A 22,813-nucleotide genomic window follows, 5' to 3' on the forward strand; every position below is an offset into this window, starting at 1 on the left:
TTCTTGTTTTGAGTGAGCCTGAGAGCTAGGGATACCCCAGTCGTGAGAACAAGCAGCCTGCTTGTCCTCGGAGAAAGGGTATGATACATACCTGTAGCAGTTGTTCTCCGAGGACAGCAGGCTGATTGTTCTCACCTTCCCTCCCTCCTCCCCTTTGGAGTTGTGTGTTTCATATTTTTTGCTAGTCATTCAACTGGCGGGAGCGGTCGCGCACGGGCGGGAAGACGGCCGCGCATGCGCGGTGGGCGTGCCCTGCGTGCTGACCGTCCCGCGAAGCTTATTTCCGGTTGGTGGGGGCTGCCGCGGACGTCACCCAGTCGTGAGAACAATCAGCCTGCTGTCCTCGGAGAACAACTGCTACAGGTATGTATCATACCCTTAATTGCAAACGTTGATGATGCAATACTTTGGGTCCATTTAAGTATTGCAGCATCAACGTTTACAATTAAAGACTTTATTCCCCTTTTTTTGAAGGCCCTTGGTGCTTTTTGTTTTGTTACTAACATTTTTTTTAGGCATCCAAACAAACTGAATGCATGCTAATGCACATCCTGAGCCTCCGGTATTTTCCCTTTTTTCCCCCACATGCCCTTGGAAGTGTAGAAGTACTGTAGCAGTGTCCTGTTACTGTGGACAGTGCCAACTCTAGTGCTGCTCTTTAATCAGCATTCCTAATTTGTCTAAGAAGTATAATTGGCTCAACATCCCTCTGTCCCTGGGATTCCTGACTGCTACTCATCAGCACTCCTGTCCCCAACTAGTCTGAGGATCCTGAGTTAGAGCTGAAGACCAAACCCAGGTCTCCTGCTCAGAGCACTGACTGCTAGGCCATCAGGCTGACCCAACATATTGAGTCCCATTTTGGATGGAATGTAAAAATCAGAATTGATACATCCAGATCTGGAATCTGGACGGGTAGCATTCCGATAGTATTTTAGCATAGGATCTGTCAAAATACATGCACTTTTACAATTGTCAACATGGAAAACATCAATGGAAACAACCCAGTGGCTTGCACATGTATATTTCAACATGTATACATGTAGCAGGGTAGGTTGACATATGTGTATGTCTGACATTTTAGATACCTACATATATAAATGCTTCTAATTAAGTTGAGAGGCCACAATCTTTTGTACTTGGAGGATTAAAGGGAAGAACTCCGTTAATCCCTCCAGTATGGTTAATTAATTCAAAGTTAGGATTTACAGCAGCTTCTGTGTAAAACTTTCTCATATCAGGCTTTACGCCTGAATCTGACACACATATATGTAATATGTAATTGTCAATAGTTACATGCATACATCATGACTGTAGAAACCGTGAGATCGATCTGGTGGTCATAATTTTACCCCTGATGAAGATGTTTTCAAAACATGGCCATGTTAGGAATTGTAGTTTGAAAGACTGACCCGAGAACTTGAGGCTGAACATCAGATCGTAGCCAGTCAACTGCTTTCCGTCATAGGGACAGCCAGAGTTCAAGATGGTGTATCGGAGGCATAGCGAAGGCGGGACTTGGGCGTGCCTAACACATGGACATCCTTGACCCATAATGGAAAAAAAAAAGGGCGTCCCTGACGAGCACTTGGACAACTTTACCTGGTTGTGTTTTTCTTACGACCAAGGCACAAAAAGGTGGCTGAAATGACCAGATGACCACCGGAGAGAATCTGGGATGACCTCCCCTTACTCCCCCAGTGGTCACTAACCCCCTCCCTTCCTCCCTCCCTCAAAAAAAATCTTTAAAAATATTTTTTTCCAGCCTCTATGCCAGCCTCAGATGTCATACTCAGGTCCATCACAACAGTATGCAGGTACCTGGAGCAGTTTTAGTGGGTGCAGTGCACTTCAGGCAGGCGGACCCAGGCCCATCCCCCTCCCTATCTGTTACGTTTGTGGAAGAAACAGCAAACCCTCCAAAACCCACCAGAAACCCACTGTACCCACATCTAGGTGCCCTCCTTCACCCATAAGGGCTATGGTAGTGGTGTACAGTTGTGGGTAGTGGGTTTTAGGGGGGGGTTAGGGGACTCAGCAGACCAGGTAAGAGAGCTATGTTCCTGGGAGCATTTTATGAAGTCCACTGCAATGCCCCCTAGGGTGCCCGGTTGGTGTCCTGGCATGTCAGGGGGACCAGTGCACTACAGATGCTGGCTCCTCCCAGACCAAAGGGCTTGCATTTGGTCGTTTCTGAGATGGGCGTCCTTGGTTTCCAATATTGCTGAAAATCAGAAACGACCAAGTCTAGGGACAACCATCTCTAAGGATGACCAAAATGTCAAGATTTGGGCATCCCCGACCGTATTATCGAAATGAAAGATGGACATCCATCTTGTTTCGGTAATACGGGTTTCCCTGCCCCTCCATCGGGACGTTTTGCGAGGATGTCCTCAACAAAACTTGGACGTCCCTTTCGATTATGCCCCTCTTTGTTCCTTATTTAGGCATGCACATTTATGCCTGCTATTGACATGATGTAAGTGGGTGCACCTAAATGTTGGAGCATAAATGCCAGGAGCAGCAAAAACCACCGAGGTGGAAAAAGAGCAACAGTGTCCCACGGATGATCTCAGGAGCAAAGGAGGAGTGGGAACAGAACCAGGCTCTTCAAAGAACAGACCGAAGACGTCCAATATTTGTAGTTGAGTTTATTGAGAGAGGAGCATAAATGCTGACTTATGCTAGTATTCTATAACTGAATCTAGGCACCCAGATGCTGTTATAGAATTATTGCGAAATGTACTGCATTTTGGCACCTAACTTTTCGCCCCCTTTATAGAGTTGCCCCCTGAGTGATTTGTATTGTGGCAAAAGCCTCTTATTTTACTACTCAGAAAAGTTTCCAAGACTAATCTTTGTAATGTGGAGAATGATTCTGTTTTATGTTGTTAAACAGGAATGGGCCAAGGTGTTCCAGTGGTGGGGCTGGTGGTAGAAGGAGGTCCAAACATGATTCTGACGGTATGGGAATACGTGAAAGAGACTCCTCCTGTCCCAGTAGTGGTTTGCGAGGGAACTGGCAGAGCAGCAGATATTCTGGCTTTCACTCACAAGCACACAGCAGATAAAGGGTGAGCTTTCACCGTCTGATGAATTCTCTTTTTTAAAGGGAGCTTCTCCTTGGCAGTATGACTGTAAGGTCAAACATTTGTTTATGAAGATCCCCAAATGTTCTGTGTTTAGGGAGTTGTAATTTTTCCCTATTGTCTACTTTATGTTATGATTGGAGAGTACAAATTTTATTTAGTTTTAATTCAAATTCATATGGAATTAACTTCATTCACATTTCTAATACACTTAAATAAGACTTAAGTAACTCAAATGGAAAATACATTTATGCTCATTGAAGAGGATGTTAAATGAGGACTGTGTCATATTTGTCTCTTTCTTTGAAATTGTGAGCTCTCTAACTCCTGAAGTGCTGTACTTAAAAGAAGCAGGGCCAGTGCAGGGGTATTAGACACCCCAGGCAAGCTTCCAGTCTTTTGCTCCCTTTCTCCAATTAACTTTCAGGCTTCTAGGATCCCCTCAGGGATATCGATAATTAACCAATTGTCCCAGAACAATCCTGTATAAAAGTGCGTAGTCTGACATCATACTTTAAATATCAAGGGCCCGATACAGAGCCTGAAGCAGTCAGCAGTTTTCAAGCCACTGAGAGCCGTGGGCTGAGTTAAGCCCAAATATTCAATGCTGAGCCATGTCTGGGCTCCAGTATTGAATATTCAGGTAAGCATGATCACCTGGAAGTTAATTGGGCACTAACCAATATTTAGACCAGTGCCCGGTTAGCTTGGTGATACGTGATAGCCTTTTTGCTATCCTAATTTATGTGCTTACTTAACTGGTTAGTGGACTGAATATCACTGGTAACCAGTTAAGTGCTAACTCCACCCAAGTTCCACCTCCAGACTGCCCTGGTACTAACTGGACAGTCCCTTGGAGGTCACAGGCAATATTCAGTGATATTCCTGCCCTTTTGAATATCAGATCCTATACTTTATTCTTATAGGCATATGCAAGTGAAGGACAATTCTGTAATCTAGGCACCCACAATTACGTGTCTCTTGAGCGCGTGAAGGTATAAAATACTAGCATTTATGCACATCAATGTGCACTTACCTGGTAAAGTACCAGCAGGACGCCTAAACAGTATTCTGTAATGGTGCTTGTAAGTAGCATAGACCCAGATTCTATATATGGTGCTATGAGTTACATGTGTAAAATTGGGCACGCGCCCAATTTACGTACATAACTAATTGAGTAAAGAACCAATCAGTGCTGATTATTGGGTGATGACAACCAATTAGTGCTAATTGGCAATAATTAGAATTTATTTGCATATCGTATTCTACAACGGTGTGCGTGTAAATTCTAATTTGGGAGCATTGATAGGGACGTTCACAAAATTTATGCACGTTGATTTAGAATATGGGCAAACTGTGCCTAATGCAGGCACCGGCATTTAAGCCTGCTTAAAGCAGTCCTAATTGCCGGTGCCTACAGTTAGGTGTGGTTTATGCACTAAGCGCAGTTCTATAAAGGACGCATACTCCTTATAGAATCACACTAAGTGCATTAAATTTTTGGTACTGATTTTTAGGCGCAACGTGTAGAGTTTACACCATACTGCATAAATGCAAGAGGGATGTATACAGGAGTGGAGCATGGGTGAGACATAGCGTCAGTAATGGGTACCTCCTCACAGCATACCAAACTCCTGACACAATATTGTGTTTTGATAAAATCACTCTGCTTGAGGAGAAGAGGCTTTCCAGTCACTTCCATCCAATAAGGCCACATTCACTTCAGACAGAGCTACATGTTGAACCCATAATGTTATTCAATAAATCTTCACTATTCTTTATATACTGAAACAAAACAAACATGACGTCATGCATCTTAATTCCCAAAAAATAAATATACCAATCACAGATCAAGCATGTTCAGTGTATGCCAATCACAGTATTTGCAGATTAGATCAATGTGAGCCAATCAAATTCCTCATTGAGCCCCACAGACCATATAGCTACCAAAATAAAAATCCAAAAATGCTCTCTGTTTCAAAAGATGGTCACAATTACTTTCTAACCTCCTCAAGGGAATAGATTCAATTACTCTCCATCTGTTTTTTTGGCATTAAGACACCATATTTGTTCCAGCATTTAAAGAAGAGTGAAGATTTAGGGCCCCTTTTACTAAACTGCACTAGCAATTCCCGGCATGGTAATGCAAACAAAGCCCATCCACTTTGAATGGGCTTCTTTGGCATTGCTGTGGGGGAATCACTAGCATGGTATGATAAACGAGGCCCTTAGTGAACAGTGTTAGAGACTCACCATGCAGCTGTGTTTGACCTTGTTATGTGTGATTGGAAATCCTCTGCCCCTGAAGCAGAATTGTTTTCTCGAAACATGATATCATGTTGGGAGTTTTGTATGTTATGCTTGAGGAGATCTCCATTACTGAAGTTAAGTATTAGTTCATATAAAAAATTTCATTTATAAATGAAAGGGGTTTTTTTTGCACAAGATTTTTGTACGAATTAATTTATTTGCACAAATGACTATGGGGTCTTTTACTAAAGATTAGCTCGAGTTATTGCAGCAGGGCCCATAGAAATAAAATGGGACCTGCTGCAGATAACTTGAGCTAACCTTTAGTAAAATACCCACAATGTGAGGAGCAACATGGTCCAATGATGATACAAACTTGGGGCTCTTAGATATGTTTGAATGAACAACGGATATGCTAGAAAGGACACACATTTATACTTTGGCCTTCCTGGGACCATCTCGGAAGGCAGCAGATCCAGAGGCAGCTCAGAACCATGCTGTTCCCCCCCCCCCCCCCTTAGTAGGATGGAGAAGTAGGCTAGTTCAGCTTCCTGATCAGGGACCCCAAGAAGTAGCACATATGAGTTTATCTTGTTGGGCAGACTAGATGGATCATGCAGGTTTTTTTCTGCCGTCATCATCATCTACTATACACCTCATTGTACCTTACTGAAGCCTTGAGGTTAAAGTATTTCCAAAATAATATGTTTGCAAGGTCTAATACCCAGTATACCTGAATGTAACTCACCTTGAGCTACTACTGAAAAGATGTAAGCAAAATCCAAATAAATAAATAAATAAATAAAAGAAGTAGCGACAGTGTAGGATTTTTTGTTTTGAAGAATACTAGTTCCTTATGAACTGATCCTGAGTAGGGTTACTGAAGAGCTTGGTGCATTGATTTATTCTCCATTTTAGAAATAAGAATGAGAAGGTGAAATGTGAACGCATAGCTATTTTGTCGAGCATAAATTATGAACAGGAACCATGCAATCACAGCCCAGAGACATCATTTTATTCCGGTTTTCTTTCTCCCTCAGGGAGATGCAACCTCTCCTGAAGGAAGAGATATTGCTGATGATTCAGAAGACCTTTAATTTTGGACAAAAGCAATCCAGCCATCTCTTTAAAATTCTAATGGATTGTATGGAACACAGGGAATTGGTGAGTCAGTCGCTGTCTATATGTGTGTGTGTGTGTGTGTGTGTGAGAGAGAGAGGGGTTTGGAGGTGGGGTGAAAAGGAGTAGAATTTTGATTTAGCTCATGCCTTTTCAGTAGCAGTTCAAGGCATGTTACATTCAGTTACACTAGTGTCTTTCAAAGGTTCACAGTCTAAGGAGTTGATACAGTAGAGTGCACTATGATTAGGAGGCAACCTCCCTTATTCTCTCCAGTGAGGAGTGCTGCTCAGTAAGAACACTTTGCTGAAACCTGGGTGTCCCAGTGTCAATCTATTTAGACATAGACGTGCATTCTCCTTCTGAAATGGAGAATTCATGTTTACTTTTTTGGCCTACCTTAGTCCTGCCTAAAACATGCCCAGACTATGCACCCTTACCATTTACATATTTCTCAGTTTTAGACATGTATATCCTGGCTTTGTAAAATTGGGATTTAGACATTTGTGCAATATAAAAGTCTAAATTATATAGTTTATGCAAATAGCACTTCTAAAATAAGTACCATTATATTGTAGCCTGGAAAAATCATGCCTAGTACATCCCCCAGGTCATCTACACATGTAAATAGTGGTATTCTGAAATCGTCATTTAAGCACAATTTGTACTTGTAAATGCTTTGCAAGGCTTTTAAAATGACCTCCTAAATGTTCTATAAATGAATAACTTCCAATGTGTAAAGAATGAAACAATACGTCAAGAGACTGGTCAGTCTGGAGAACCTTAATTTAGTCTATCAGTGGGCTGACTGTCACATTAGTAGCATTGTTCTGAGTATTTACTGACTGTCCAGAACAGGTTTTCTACATCCACATACTGGGGGTAAATTTCCAGTCATTTTTGTGTAAAAGTGGCCACATAACATGTGTAAACAGCCTTTTATAAAAGTTCAACTGATGTAGAAGTATGTGCTTTGCCATGATGACATATAGGGGTGCCTATACTAAGCTGCGGAAAAAAGTGTCATGTGGTAGCTGTGGGGGCCATTTTTCCCACGTGCCAGGGCCCTTTTTACTGCAGCGGGTAAAATGACGGTAAGGGCTTTTGCCCGATTACTGCTGGGTTAGCACCGCACTACTGAACAAAAATTTCTGGAGTGCCGGAAATGGCACACGCTCCAGCCGGAACTACTGCCAGCAGCTACACTGGGCCGGCCCGCGTTGGGCTTACTGCCACTTTGCAGAAGATCCCCATACTTTGCTAGTAGGCATGTACAGAGGCAGAGTTTGGACAGAATGTGGGTAGAGCATGCACGTAAACTCATAGATAGCAATGTTGCTTACCTATAACAGATGTTTTCTGTAGACAGCAGGATTGATAAGGCACACACGTGGGTGTCATCATCCAGTGGCACCAGGATGGAACTGCTCTCCCAGAGCTCAGAATTTAGTGCAAAGTACTGAGCATACACGGCCCTTCGTGCATGAACCAGTCCCCTCATCTCTTCAGTTCGTTCCAAAGCTATAGAATGGAAAACTTCAGCTCTCAGGCTGGTGAGTGAGATTGAGTGCCTTATCGATCCTGCTCTCTATGGGGAGAAAAACCCTCTTTCACATAACCAACATTGCTTTCTCCATTGATGAGCAGGATTGAGTCAGGCACACAAGTGCGTGATTCCCAAGCTTAGGACTGCTGTCCATCTTCATACTTGTACAGTATTCAGATCAGTCAGCAGTATCAGAAGCAAGAGTGGGTAGTAATGTAGAGGCACTAGTTCTTGGAAGTGGTACTGTAGAAATACAGATTGCTAAGATGTGTTGCCAAGGAGAAAACAAGTAGTCTTTTGGTTAAGAACATGGTCTGTGAAGAATAATCATCAGTATGAGCTTCCTATCCTCAGTTGATGCATTTTTAATTAGAGAAGCAATGGTAAAGGGTATGCCAACTGTTAACTTTCATTCTCTTTTTTTCTTTTTCTTTTCTTTGTTTTTTTTAATTGCTTTTCTATCTCCTGACCTCTTGGGCCTCTTCATAGTTGGGAGGTATTTGCCTGATGTGGTCTAGTGTACCACATCTTCAGTCAAATGGAATAGAATGGGATAAGAGAGGATTTTAGATTTAGCTCATACCTTTTTCATGGAGGCAGCACTCAAGGTGAGTTAAATAGAATGTCACTGATGACAGAGTTGTTCAAGCTTGTTATTCCGATGGGCTATCAACATGACCATACAGAACATGCAACTTTCCAGATCATGACTGAACCCTGAACAGTCAAAGCAGAGTGAGTGAAGGTCTTCTGAATGGAAGTTTACTGTACAGAGATGGCACATCTGAAATTGACATTTTACAAAATAAAATGCTCACGGTAGTTGAATGAATGATAGAAGCCGAAGAATTTTGATGGTGTACTATATGAAAAAAATATAAGAAAACCATTTAATAATTCCTTAGTATCCTACAAGACCAGTCCAGGACTTGTGGGTAGTTAGTGTTTGTCTACCAGCAAATGGAGATAGAGAAAGAAAATAGTTCTTTGGGATTTGCCGTATAAAGGTAGTGTGCAGGCATGGAACACTCTATGTTTCTCTGTCTCCAGCAGATGTCAATGGTTCACTGTGCAGGTTCTGGGCTGGTTACACATATAAACTCCCAAATTAGTTGTTGAGGGTTAGGATGAGCTAGAATTTTCTTCAGAATGAGAAGGGCAAGGCATTAAGAAGAAAATGGCTTAGGAAATAATTGGTTGTGCCAAATCCTTTTCCTCTCATTTAGTCCCCTGGCAAGGAATTTCTTGGAGTTGAAGTGGCTCTACAAAATAAGAGGGAAGTCACCTTCTGGACCAGTTTATGTGCTGGATACTAGTTGAGCAAGGGAGGTATTATCATCTTTCAGATGAGCCCAGAGAGAGGATAGAAGCCATTGAGTGCCTTCCCTGTCATTCTTCTGTGATTTGAAGATTTTCTTCCAGACATAAAAAAAAAACAAGTGAAAAGGGTCTAGTATCATGGTAGGAAAAGTCTACATCTTCTGGGGGATTTTTCCTAGGTGGTTTTCATGGTTATTCACCTAGGGCTGCCAAGAGACACACAAACACTCTCTCTCTCTCTCTCTCTCTTGTGCTCTATCTATATGTTCCATCTTTGCTTACACCCTATTCTATTGATTATTGTGTTGACATTGTAATGTAGCATAATATAACATATTTTGTTTTGTTGTTTGAATATTTTTACTGCTGTAATTGTCTATAGCTTATGTTTGAGTTGTTCTTGCTGTACACCGCTTTGAGTGAATTCCTTCAAAAAGGCAATGTCAAGAAACGCCGAGCCAACCGCCTGGGGTTACCCCACAGCCACTTAGAGGGTCTATCCCCAGCACAGCTCTACACTAGCATCCTCCTCCCACCGACTGGGTCACAACTGCCTCTGGGCGAGTCATAAGTACATAATTAATGCCATACTGGGACAGACCGAAGGACCATGAAGCCCAGCATCCTGTTTCCAACAGTGGCCAATCCAGGTCACAAGTACCTGGCAAGATTCCAAAACAGTACAATACATTTTATGCTGCTTATTCTAGAAATAAGCAGTGGATTTTCCCCAGCTCTCCAGTTATCCCCCAGTGATTTCTAGGTTACTGGTGCCACACACCCAGTAGCCCCACAGTTCCCAGAAAGCACTCACAGACCCAACACACAAACCACCAGGATTCTTTATCAGTCCAGACAGGCAGAACAGACACACTCAGAACTTGGAATAGTGGACAAAAAAATGTGCAAATAGCAAACAGTAACAAGTAAGTGAAAATGGATCAATTAGAAAACTAACTAAACATCTTTCTAGAAAGTACCTGGGGAGATCAGGACACATATCTGTTCACAGAGCTTCAGCAAAGAGATCTCTATCTCTCTTCTCCCAGGCTGAAACTGAAGTAACAGCCAGCATCTGCTGGGCAATTTCAGTCAGAGCCCAGAACAGACAAGTTTCAATAAAAACTGGTTACATCACTGCAAGGCACTTCCTATTTTCTGTGTGCCAACTAAAAGAAAGAGAAGGCAGTCCTCTGTAACAGCTTTAAGCATAAACATGCACCATCTGCTGACCAAACAGGAGAAAATCACTTCAGACATATTTAAGACAGGAAAATATCCAATACATTTTATAGGCTTAAAACACACTGTTTCTTCACAGGTGATAATTGAATCCTTATAAGCAGCTTCACCACTTGTGAACATGCTTCAGAGGTAGCCACAGGTAGGCAGAAGGCTGGCTTGATCTCTTGCTCCTGTGCCAGGCCCCCTGCTTCACGCTATCATGTTAATTCTGCTGTGCTGGCCACAGGCCCTTCTTCCTGCTGTGAATTACCTCCTGTGAAGTAACCTCTTGTTGCTGCATAGGCAGGAAGAAGGACAGGAGGCAGGACGTAGCAGGAAGAAGAACCTGTGGCCAGCAGAGCAGTCTCTCTTGTTTGCTTCTGCCTGCCAGCCAATGACCTCTGAAGCAAGTAGAGGACTTGGGGGGGGGGGGGGGTGGAAGAAAGGGAAAGTTGATGAACCTGACTGAGCGGGGCTGATAGGCTAGCTTTGGTGTAAGTCACCTGGGCTGCTAGGATGAATGGCTGCAGCATCACTGGAAAAAAAAGTGACTTTTCTATGGACAGTGCCTGGCCCCTTTTGGAGGCCAGGCCCTGAGAAATCTTGCCTCTGGTCTCAGCAGGCCTGTATTCACCTCAATTAACCATAAGCATGCATCAATTTTGAATTCTGATTTCACTGCGCCTGAGATGAAGCACAGTTGCACATTGGTGGACAGACGGATATGAGCCCCAGTCTAGGTGCTTGATCTCAAAGATAAATTTTGGATTCTTAATAATAGCTCTGCAAGTTCATGTTTTTAGTTCCAGCAGTTCTCTGGGATGTGTCCCGTCCAGTCCAAATTAATTGATACCCTTTAGTTTGTCAAACTGCCACATTACATCTTCCAGATTTCCTGTATAGAATAGGCACTACAGAGACGCATTACATGCACAAATATTTAGAATACTAGGGCAATATTCCAAACTTGCAGCTATGCGCTATTCTGTAAAGAAGAGTACATGAGGGCACGATTAATATTTCGCCAAAGTCGCTATGCCCGTATCAGCCCTCTTCTGAAGTCACTTCACTGGCTTCCTATCCGTTTCCATATACAGTTCAAGCTCCTCTTATTAACCTATAAGTGCATTCACTCTACTGCCCCTCACTACCTCTCCACCCTCATCTCTCCCTACACTCCTTCCCAGGAAATCCGTTCACTAGGCAAATCTCTCCTAATTGTACCCTTCTCCTCCAGCGCTAACTCCAGACTCCGTTCCTTTTATCTCGCCGCACCTTATGTCTGGACTTCCTGAGCCATTACTTCAAGCTCCATCCCTGGCTGCCTTCAAATTTGGGCTAAAGGCCTATCTGTTTGATGCTGCTTTTAATTCCTAACTTGTCACCTGCTCATAACCTTTGTCTTGTCTTCCTCTCTTCAATAGTCCCTTTCCCCATATGTCCTATCTGTCTGTCCTACCTAAGATTGTAAGCTCTTTTGAGCAGGGACTGTCTTTTCTTTGTGTTAAATTGTGAAGCACTGCGTACGACTGGTAGCGCTATAGAAATGATTTATAGTAGTAGTAGTAGTAGGTGCTCTGGTTTGTATTGTGGCTATTCTACAGCTTTTCTTCACAGCCTTCCGAAGTTTGGCCACATTTTATCAACTCTACAGTTGCCTCCTCTGATCCACTTTTCTTCCAGAAAGAGTAGAGAAAGCAGCCGTTTTACAACCCACAATGTACACTGCATTCTGTGCCCCCAGTGAGTTACTTTTTTGCACTCGATTTCTTTTAGAAGCTTTAAGCTCCTTTTTTTTCACTGCCGTTGTTTAAAAAACCCCCAAAAAGAAAAAACTAGAGCAGTTGTCTTCATTTCTGTGGTGGCTCTGTGTGGCTCTGGGCGTGGCTCTTTACTACCTTCTTAGGTATGTTGCGACATTGCTTCTCAGGTAGGCTACAGACAATGGAAGCCTAGTCTTATCCTCATACGGTTTCACTATTTTGTTGGGCTGAGGACAGGCTAGGTGTTCTCCTCTCACTCCCAACTTTGTCTCTAATTCTTCTTTTCAGCATTACTTGAATAGAATCTGGCAGTGCTCACATATGGTGCTGCAGCAGCTTGTCTGTCCTTTATTCAACACTTTGGTTTTTTGCCCTGGTTTTTCTTTTCTTTGGGGGTGTACTATCTGAGGTGTCAATTCTAAACTTGGATGCTAACAGTATCTCTAGGACATTATAGGCAACCTGCAGCCCACCATTGAATGTTTCCATGAGACCATGGGTAGTATGCAATGCCATTAAACAGAATTTTGATGATTTTAAATATTGTATTTTGCAAATATTTTCAGAATAGTGGCAGACCTCCTAAGCATTCTATAAATCAGTAACTGTCAATGTGTAAAGAATTAAACAATATATCTGGTCAATCTGGAGTAGTCTTACTTTAGTCTTTTACTGGCTGTTAAGCGTCAGTTGCCTCCCTATGTTCTGTTTTGGCTTTTCACGTCTGCTGTACTTTAGCCTTCTGTCTGCTATGCTTTGGACTATCCATATCATTTTGCCAATGTTTTTCATTGTCCTACCCTCAGTGTATGTTAAATTAGCCTCTCAGTATCTTTGGCAGTCTCACTTTTATTTATTTTCTACTCTAGTTTGCTTCCTCTAATTCCTGTAGTTTTCCTAGGCTTTTGGTTAAGCTGGTTAGACTACAGGGTTGCTTTCCCATCCTCTTTGTGAACTGCTTTGCTACTTTCTACAAGTTCTAGAATGTTGTGGACTGGTCTGGTAGGATGCTAAGGAAGGAGAAATGATATCTTATCTGATAATTGTCTTTCCTTTACTCCTACCCAGGGCTTTTTTTGAGGGGGTACTTGAGGGTACTGAGTACCAACATCTTTTCCATTGTCTGCTAAAATTGACCCATGGTCCCCAAGTTTTAATGTAAGTTCTCAGGCTCTACACAATTCTGCCTTATCATAGATTCTGTGACTGGTTGCAAGGGGCTTGGCTATTGTGGGATGGGTTCCTCAGTGATCACCCCACCCCTGAAGGGTGGCCAGGTATTTGAGTACTGGTACCTTTTTTGCTAGAAAAAACACATTGCTCCTACCAGACCAGTCCAGAAACCCTACCTGGTGGATTTTTGTATTATTTGCTTCCTCAGTGGAGGAGTGGCCTAGTGGTTAGGGTGGTGGACTTTGGTCCTGAGGAACTGAGTTCAATTCCCAGCACAGGCAGCTCCTTGTGACTCTGGGCAAGTCACTTAACCCTCCATTGCCTGCCGCATTGAGCCTGCCATGAGTGGGAAAGCGCGGGGTACAAATGTAACAAAAATAAAATTATTCATTTCTTTCTATTACAAAGTCTATTTTGCCTTTACTAGGTATTTCGCTGCTGTTTCTTCAAGCAGTTCTGCCTTCATTTAGAGAACTCTATATCATTACCCTACAGTACTTCTTGCTTCAGTTGCAGAGATCTCCTTCAGTGGAATTTAATACCTCCTGTTTCACTTTGTAATCCAAGTGTCACTAGTGTATAATCAAGCTGCTTCAGTTACCGGGAGTTATGTCAGTACGCCATTATAGTTCCTGCTTCAGTTCTTTTTCCTTCTATCAGTGGATTAGATTTCCTCTCTTTTCAGTTGCACTACTGTTAGCCTGCTGAGCTCAGTGAGTCTTCACTGGTATGCATAATGCTTGCCTTCAACTCAGTATATGAGCTCCTTTGCCTTTATCATTTGAAATACTGAATGTTCTATGCCTGCATACTACCCTTAGGGGATGAACTGCAACTTTCTTTCTCTGTCTCCATCCATCAGTATATGGACACAACCCACAAGTTCTGGACTGGTCTGGTAGGACCAAAGGAAAGAAATTTATCAGGTAAGATATAATTTCTCCATTTTTGGGAGAGGATTGTTACACATACATTCAGCAGAGCAAAGAAACAAAAACTGAGTAGATGAGGAGACCACTGCACGCAGGACGGGCCACATATGCTCAGCACTTTACACTAAACTCTGAGCCCTGGGTAAGCAGTTCAATCTTGGTGCTATTGGATGGTATCACTCATTTTTATGCCTGCCTCTATCCTGCTTGTCAATAAAAAATATCTACATACATAATTAATGGACATTTACATCTGCTTATGGACCTGCAATATTGGAGTCATTTCTTCCACTTACACTAGGCACCTGAAAATAGGATAACACTAATTATCACCTTAAAAAATTGCCCTCTTTGTGCCAATGAACCAACCACCCCTTTTTTTAATTCAAGTCCCTATATGGTGCATTTATTTTGAAAGAGTTTGTAACGTTATGTTTCTTAATACATGTTTCTGCCAGATCACTATATTTGATGCTGAGTCCGAAGAACAGCATGACATTGATTTAGCGATCCTGACTGCATTGCTGAAAGGTGTGTACTTTATTTAATTTCATTTTGAATTTACTTGTCTCTTCCAAGTCTGAGGTAAAACATGAGTTATTTCCCTGCCCAATTGGGCTCAGTGGAGGATTAAGAGGCTTGCCCAAGAGTGTGCACCAACTTCTTTGTGGCTAATATATGTGGTATTGTGGATCTCTGTCCTTTCCTTACATCTTAGGTTGTAGCAGATTCTTCTCGACTCTTCTCTTATGTTTGTACAGTACAGCATCATCTTGTCTTTGCAGAAAGACCTCTGCCCTTATAGTAATGCAGCACATTAAGGAGGCCTGAAGTCAGTTGCCCTTTCATGTTCCCATCTTTTAGGCTTGCTAACACAGAAATGGTGTCCTTGGGAGACAGGATTTTAGACATGTTACATGTTTTTCCCTGGATTCTATACATGGCGCCTAGCGTTCGATGCTGAAATCCAAGCGTATGCTATAACAATGTGCGTAACTTAATTGGCATAACAAGCCAATCAGCATTGTTAACAGCACTTAACAAGCAATAATGAGCACTAATTGGCAAGCGTATTCTGTAATGAACTGCACCTAAATTCTAATGTGTGCAGTTCAAAAGGGACGTGGCTATGGGTGGGGAAATGAGCATTTTGTGGGCGTTCCAAAATATACACGTGTAGTTATAGAATATGGCCCAGTGCACGTAAATCTATGGGTAGGGATTTACGGCACGTTTTTGTTGGTGTAGGCGCTGGGATATCAACTAAACGTATTCTATATACCATGCCTAAATCTAGGCACCACTTCTAGAATACACTTAGTCGGAAATGTTTACTGCATGGATTTTTTTTAGGTGCCATATATAGAATCTGGCCCTTTATGTCCTTAACTTCCTATGTAACCTTTGGAGACCAGAATGCCCTGTTTATGTTATCTGGAAGAATGATCCTGGAAATAGTAGGGTAGCATCTCTTTTTTAAGGCTTCCCTTTATTTCTGGTGTCTTTTTGGAATCACATCTTTATTACTGTGTCTGGGTCTATTCTACTGCCCTTCTTTATTGGTACTGTTTGTACACACCTGCATCAATAGAGTTTTAACTAAAGGCTTCTGACAAAAGGCATTTGCCAAAACATGTTGAGCACTTATATTGTTTATGCACCATTCTAAATATTTATTTTTCTCTGTTTCTATTGCTTGGTTTATGGTGTTTGAAATGTATTTATATGAATATAACTTTTTATTGTCTTATGTTATATCCTAGCATTTTTGCTAAGATATTTGTATTCTGTAGGATGACTTGCCTGGAAGGTAGCATAGTCTTTCTTGTTTGGCCACAGGATACCACTACAGTTAATGTAATGGTTACAATGAAAGATGAAAGGCAAAAGAGGAAAAACTACTAAGCTATATCGGCGGTAGCCTGGTGGAACCAAAACCTAGGTCTGCCAACTGCTCTGTGGTAGCTGGATTCTGGACAATCATGAAATGACCAACTAGGCTATAGGTCTAAGCAGCGTGCTTTTTCTAGCAAAAAAGGTGCCGGTACTCAAATGCTAGGCCACCCTTCAGGGGTGGGGTGATTACTGAGGGACCCACCCCACAATAGCCAGGCCTCCTGCAATTAGGGTTACCATATGGCTCCAGAAAAAGGAGGACGGATTGAGCCAGCCGGGTTTTACTTCCATTGCTTTCAATGGAAAGCAATTGCGCCAGCCGGGTTTTACTTCCATTGCTTTCAATGGAAAGCAATGGAAGTAAAACCCGGCTGGCTCAATCCGTCCTCCTTTTTCTGGAGCCATATGGTAACCCTACCTGCAATCAGTCACAGAACCTATGGCAAGGCAGAATTAGTGTGTAGAGCCTGAGCTCTTTCATTTAAAACTTGGGATCCATGGGTCAATTTTAGCAGACAGTGGAAAAGGTGCCGGTACTCAGTACCCCCAAGTACCCCCTCAAAAAAAGCCCTGGGTCTAAGGCAGGGGTTCTCAACCCAGTCCTCAGAACACACCCAGCTAGTCAGAGTTTTAGGATACCCACAATGAATATGTATAAGATCGATTTGCATAGAATGGAGGCAACGCATGCAAATTTACCTGATGAATAGAATATCCTGAAAACATGACTGGCTAGGTGTATCCCAAGGACGGGGTTGAGAACCCCTGGTCTAAGGTAATGCCTGTCACAAATAGTGAAGGGTAGTTGAAGTGTAGCAGCATGCAGGGCTGGAGGAAAGTACAGATGCAGTTACAGTTCACGAAAGGGATAAAGATCTTTAATGACTGAGATATTTCGTTTATAGGTGCAAATATGTCAGCATCAAATCAACTAAGTTTAGCATTGGCTTGGAACAGAGTGGACATCGCCAAGAAGCACATACTAGTTTATGGGCAACACTGGAAGGTACTTTTCATTTTAAATATATTTTATACTATCGTATATTAGACATAAATCTCAATTCCAATATGTAAGGAAGCTGGGATGCAATTATTTGCTTGTTTGTACTTAGTTAATCATACCAGCTGGAAAAATATTTCAATGTAAAACAGTCATAAAGAAAGCAGAGAGAATAACATGTTGGTTTATCTTTTATTGTTGAGAACCATATTAAGGAAATGGGTAGCTGGGGCTGAAGACACAATGTCAGAAAAATGTTGTATTCTAAGTATCATCGAATATGTGGTTCTGAGTGCTTTCCGTCATGGAAAGGACAGGTTTCTGTTTTACATTTCCCTGTCGGCCTACTGCTCTAATCACTAGTCTACTCCTCCAAGCCATGTATTGCATATTTCCCATAATAGTAAAGCTACATAGAGGCCAGCTGCTGCTTCAGAAATGCTAGCTTGATACTTCAGAAGGATATACTGCCTCAAGTGCCACAGCTGAACACAAGCCAAGTTGCTCATCCTGGATGGACTTTAGGGAATGCTGCTGCTGCGGCTGATGTGGTTAATGTCCCTTATTCTGGACATATAAATTCACCCTACCTGCTGCTGAGTCCTTCTTATCACTGAATGACTGAGAGGTCCATGAATGAGTAAGGGATATGGGAGATCATTTAGTGTTTGCTGGAGAAATGAGAGGGTCAGTGAGTGAAAGTCTCTGAGAGAGGGGATGATACAGTTGAATAAAGGGAGAGAGGGTTCCAGTAAGCAGTAGGCAATAAGAATTTCTGGGAAGACCAGGGCCGCTGAGACACATACCTGGGCCTGGGGCAGAATTGGACGCTGCAAGTCCCCCCCCCCCCCCTCGCACAGCCTCTCTCACCCACCTGCCCCATTACCTTTCTGTCTTTGACTCTAAGGTGGGGCCCGGGCCTGGCGCCGGCAAGCCTCTTCCTGTGTGCCTGCTCCCACAGTCTCCTCTCCTGCTCCTGTCCATGTCGGGAGTCAGGACCTGCATGATTGCATTAAAGCAATATCGCTTTAATGCAATCATCCAGGTCCCTGGTGGTGATCTCTAGTGGCAGCCTTGTGGTACTATTGCTAGTACAGGTTTGGGGGGGGGACCCTTTGCTTTTGGGAGGGGGTATTGGATCAGAGGGGCCTTTGTTCGTGGGAAGGGAAATCAGATCAGGGAAGGAGACTTTTGCTGTTTGATGGGGAACACAATCATGAGGGTGGGGGAACCTGATCAGAAACTCTTATGTGGGTTACAGGCAGTGCTTTTTTTGTGCCGGTACGCGCCGGTACGGCGTACCGGCACCTTTTTTTCTCAGGCTGACAGAACTCTCTCACGGAAGTCTGAGTCTCCTACTGAGCGGCTCTGCTGTGGCAGCGGGTGAAGTTTGTCACGTCACCAACCCCTTACCCTATCAGCTTTGGCAAGCAGGCCTAACAACAGCACGCACCCGACTGCAACGAAGAGGTCACCTGAGCAATAGCGCGTGCGTGTTGTGAAGCAAGGTCCTGCTCCTGCCTGCCTCGTGCACTGCTTTGAATCGCGCGGGAATCGGGACAGAGAAGAACAGAAAGAAGTGCTCACCAGCACAACTGCTCCCTCCGAAGTTGGAAAAATGCCTGCAACAGGCAAGGTACAGCTGAGCACCGGCAGTGGGGCACCCGTTTGTACTGCTGCGCCCCTGTCCCCCCCCCCCCCCCCCCCCCGGGCCGTGACAAATCAGAGAGGCTGGTTCAGGGCAGCAAGCAAGCTCCTCCAGCACAGCCCGAGAAAGAAAACGTCAGTGCTGGGTGATCTGTTTGAATTGCTGTCGTTGCCGGCAGTCTGAAAGACAAGCTTGAAGGTAGGACCCCTGGAGCTTGAGAAAGAGGGGAGATGTCGGGCGGGGGGGGGGGGGGGGAAGATAATGGACAGGGAGGAGAGTGGAAGAGAGGGAGAGAAATGTTGCTTTCTATGAAGCTTTGGTCTTTGTCGATTTGTGAATTGGGTGTTGGAATATAGGACCTTTCCACGTCCTGAACAAGGGGTTACACTGAAGGAAGGAAAGAAGTTCTGAGGTAAAATATTTCCTTTGGATTACCACAAACTTAATTGCTTAAATGTGGAGAGCTTTAAGGATAATGGGTATTAATTTTGGTGGGGAATTCCTACTGAAGGAAGTTGGCCTCTGAGAAACCAGCAATCACTTTTCAGGTCTCTTCAGCTCTTGAGTTGTGCCCCGAGCACACAGGCTTGTGGCTTGGTATTCTAATTGCTAAGGTGTGACTCACTTAGCTAGTACAAAACAGTGCAATACCTTAACCTGCTGCCAGTCAGGAAGCCTGAGGATGGGCACTGCCCATTTGTTTAAATATTTATTGGATTTTAAAGGTTACAAATAGCAGGAAGGGATAAGACAAATGCAAGATGATGTCTCTTAAATTGCTTAGTGAAAAGGAGATGTAAGGAAGCAGGGTTGTGGTATCCAGAGGCTAGGTAGAATGGGTGGGTGGGTGGGTGGGGGGGAGGGGTGTTAGAAGGTGCTTCACATATGACTGTTTTCTTGTTAAGGTTTTCATAGTGGTCCCCCCTCCTCCAGCCAGTTTAACACAGGTACCCCATACCCACAGCCAGTACTTCTGCGCCTATCTGGGGTCTCTGATGCCTGCCATGTGTGCTTTGCTAATCTTGGACTATTTACAGCCCAGAAGTACTGTGGGAATGGATGCTGTTTCCCTTCTTTGTCGGTTGGGAGGATAGTAATGGGATTGGAGAGTGCGGTATATCAAGCATTTAATAAATGTAAACATGTAGGAGGCTCATCACACTGTTTTACCTAGATTGTAAGCTCTTTGAGCAGGGACTGTCTCTATGTGTCTCATGTTCAGCGCTGCGTGCGCCTGGTAGCTCTATACAAATGTTAGTAGTAGTAGAGAAGCTAGACCGTGGGTTGGTTCTTGGTGTGTGTGAAGGCAGTCAAATGCATGTGTTTTGGTATCTGCTAAGGTCTGCATCTACATCTAGTAGATTAGAGAAGGCTTATGCTAAAGAATAAAGATACTGGCATTTGCATCTATTTACACCAACATGATCTGTAATTTGCTCTGGAAATGATTGATGTCACAAATACAGGATTAGGTCTTCAAGAAAATGAAGTATATAAAATGTAATGCTAAGGGCACTTATGAGCCAGAAAAGGCAAACAAACAGAGAGCACAATGTGGATGGCTAGATATAGTTCTGAAATTAACAAATGCTTTAGATTTTGCTTTATTACTTTTTGTTCAGAACTGATCCAGGTATAGGTAGCAGTAGTGCAGAAATAAGTGATAGCAGGAAAGATTCGTCACTGCTTGAGAAATCTTAGTAAAGCTGGGGAAGAAATAATGAAACTTCAGTTTGTAGAGGACATGGTTTTCATCAGCTTTGTTTAGGTCTATGCTGTTTTCACCATTTATACATTTATTTTGCACATATGAATGCATGATGTTTCACTAAAATGGATTGATTTACACAGGGAAAAAAAAGGAAGATCTTTATTTGTTCCTGAAAGTTATGTTAGTGGACCTTTTTGTGTACTTTTTTCGTCCATTCATTTTATAGCACTTTACAGTGTTTTTAAATACCATCTATAGCAGAATTATGGACTTCTACATTTTTAGGTTCTTAATGCTGCTGGAATAAGGCAGGTCTGATTGCTAGTATTATACCCAGGCACTAAGATCAGCATTACTTATTGTGACTCCATCAAGATCTTCTGATATGTAGTTCTGTGTGGAACATCCTGTTTGTTATGTTTTATTAGTAAGAGATGTATTGGTATTCTAGGGACTGGTGTAATATTCTCAAAGATGCTTTTTATATGCTGTATGGCTGGTAAAGGGGTGTGGCTACCGTGGGTGTGGCTACTGTAGGGGCAGAGCTATATATGGGGCGGAGCATTTATAGTAGCCCCACCCCCCCAGGTTGCGCTGCATGAGTACCGGCACCTTTTTTCTTACAAAAAAAGCACTGGTTACAGGTGAATGTTAGCCAGGAACTTCATAGGTACCAGTGGCCGCCTCCTGTCCAGTGATCCCCAGATATTCAATGCTGGTGCCTGCACATGGTCTAACATTAAATATTTGGGTCTAATTTAGCTGGTGATGGTAACTGGTTAAAAAAAATTACTCAACACTGCTGGCTGAATATTGACCAGTGTAAATTTAAGCAAAAGGCACTTACATTTTAGGTGATATTTTATTGGATGAGGGGTGAGTATGTCTATGTGTTTATACAGTAGTACATCCAGGAGCACACCGAGCTATAGTGCCCTGTGTGTCTTGCCCACTGGTGCTGACTGCCCCACCCACTCCTCACCTCCAATGAGAAGTCCAAAAATTAAGGGGCTGGCAGCAATTCTTGTGGTTCTCCATATTTGTGCCCTCCATGGTCACAACAGTCACAAAGTCCTTGGTACAGCACTGAATTTGACTGCGACTGTGAACTCTATGTACATTGTACTTAAACTACCCTGATATGACCTGTGCCAGAGTCTCACAGTTACAGCAGAAATTGTGAACTGTGCTTCACAAGCTTTGGTTACAGCCTGAGTTTTTTTTTTGTTTGTTTGTTTTTTTAAATTTCACTGAACATAGCATACATTGTGTTATTGTAAATTACCGTGAACTTCCACAGTTTCCTTGCATTGTTCGCCACAGTATACAGTTGTCTTGAGGTTTCAGGTTCTGATAGACTGTGTGTATGTACAGGTTTGTTCAGATGGATTCCATGGTTTTCTGAGGCTCGGAAGGAAATGCTTTGTATTTGTCAAAATGGGGCTTATATTTAGACTTCGTGCAAACATTTTGAAGAGTTTATGTGCTCTATTAAAAGTTTTGTCTGTCAGGTTGCTGTAAGTTTAAAAGCTGATTTAGCATGTTCATGCCCAGCAATATACTGTATGAAAAATGCTGCTTTTAGCAAAGGTGGCATTTATAAGCTAACAACTACCTTACTACTCATGATCATAACTTGAACATAATAGATAGTGGTCTGACCTGTTTTCTGTGCAGTGCCATACAGAAGGGCCTGAGTTTGGTTCACAGGTCAGGCCTTCTGCTTCCCGCTGTCCAGGTTGAATGGGACTGGAGATGTCATGGATCCCTGGTGGCTGGATTTAGAGCTCACAGTTCCAGAAGGAGCCCTGGTGCATGACCTCCAATCAGGGCTGTCATCATGCCAAAATGGGACCAAATTGAGCAATGAGAAATCATGTTATATTGCTCTTAATCATATATATGGCTATGGAAAACAATGATAGATGCCCTATCTGGGAAAGTCAGTTAAGAAAAAATATTTTTCCACTAACTTATTAACAGCTAACCTTTAAATTAGGAATTCATTATTATATAATAAAATAAATGAGTTGCATCGTGCTATTCTCCCAGTTGTCCTCCTGGCTGGTGACAAAGGGTGCTACTGTCTTACGTGGAGGGGCATAATTGAACGGGGGTGCCCATCTCTAAGGATGGCCCCTG

At 42.9% G+C, this 22,813-nt stretch overlaps 1 protein-coding gene across 2 annotated transcripts in view; it reads left to right on the forward strand.

Annotated features, from left to right (window-relative positions):
* LOC115463328 (transient receptor potential cation channel subfamily M member 6-like) overlaps positions 1-22,813 on the forward strand; it is a 107,409-nt gene that overhangs the window by 45,226 nt on the left and 39,370 nt on the right. The window contains exons 8-11 of one of the 2 annotated variants that reach the window (XM_030193731.1): positions 2,900-3,074; positions 6,380-6,503; positions 14,875-14,947; positions 17,218-17,318. In XM_030193731.1, coding sequence (XP_030049591.1) covers positions 2,900-3,074; positions 6,380-6,503; positions 14,875-14,947; positions 17,218-17,318 — 473 coding nt within the window. Of the gene's footprint in view, positions 1-2,899; positions 3,079-6,379; positions 6,504-14,874; positions 14,948-17,217; positions 17,319-22,813 lie in introns of those variants that run through there. The other variant, XM_030193732.1, reaches the window with a different exon arrangement.

Source organism: Microcaecilia unicolor, chromosome 2 (genome assembly GCF_901765095.1).
Source record: "Microcaecilia unicolor chromosome 2, aMicUni1.1, whole genome shotgun sequence".
Lineage (NCBI taxonomy): Eukaryota > Metazoa > Chordata > Amphibia > Gymnophiona > Siphonopidae > Microcaecilia > Microcaecilia unicolor.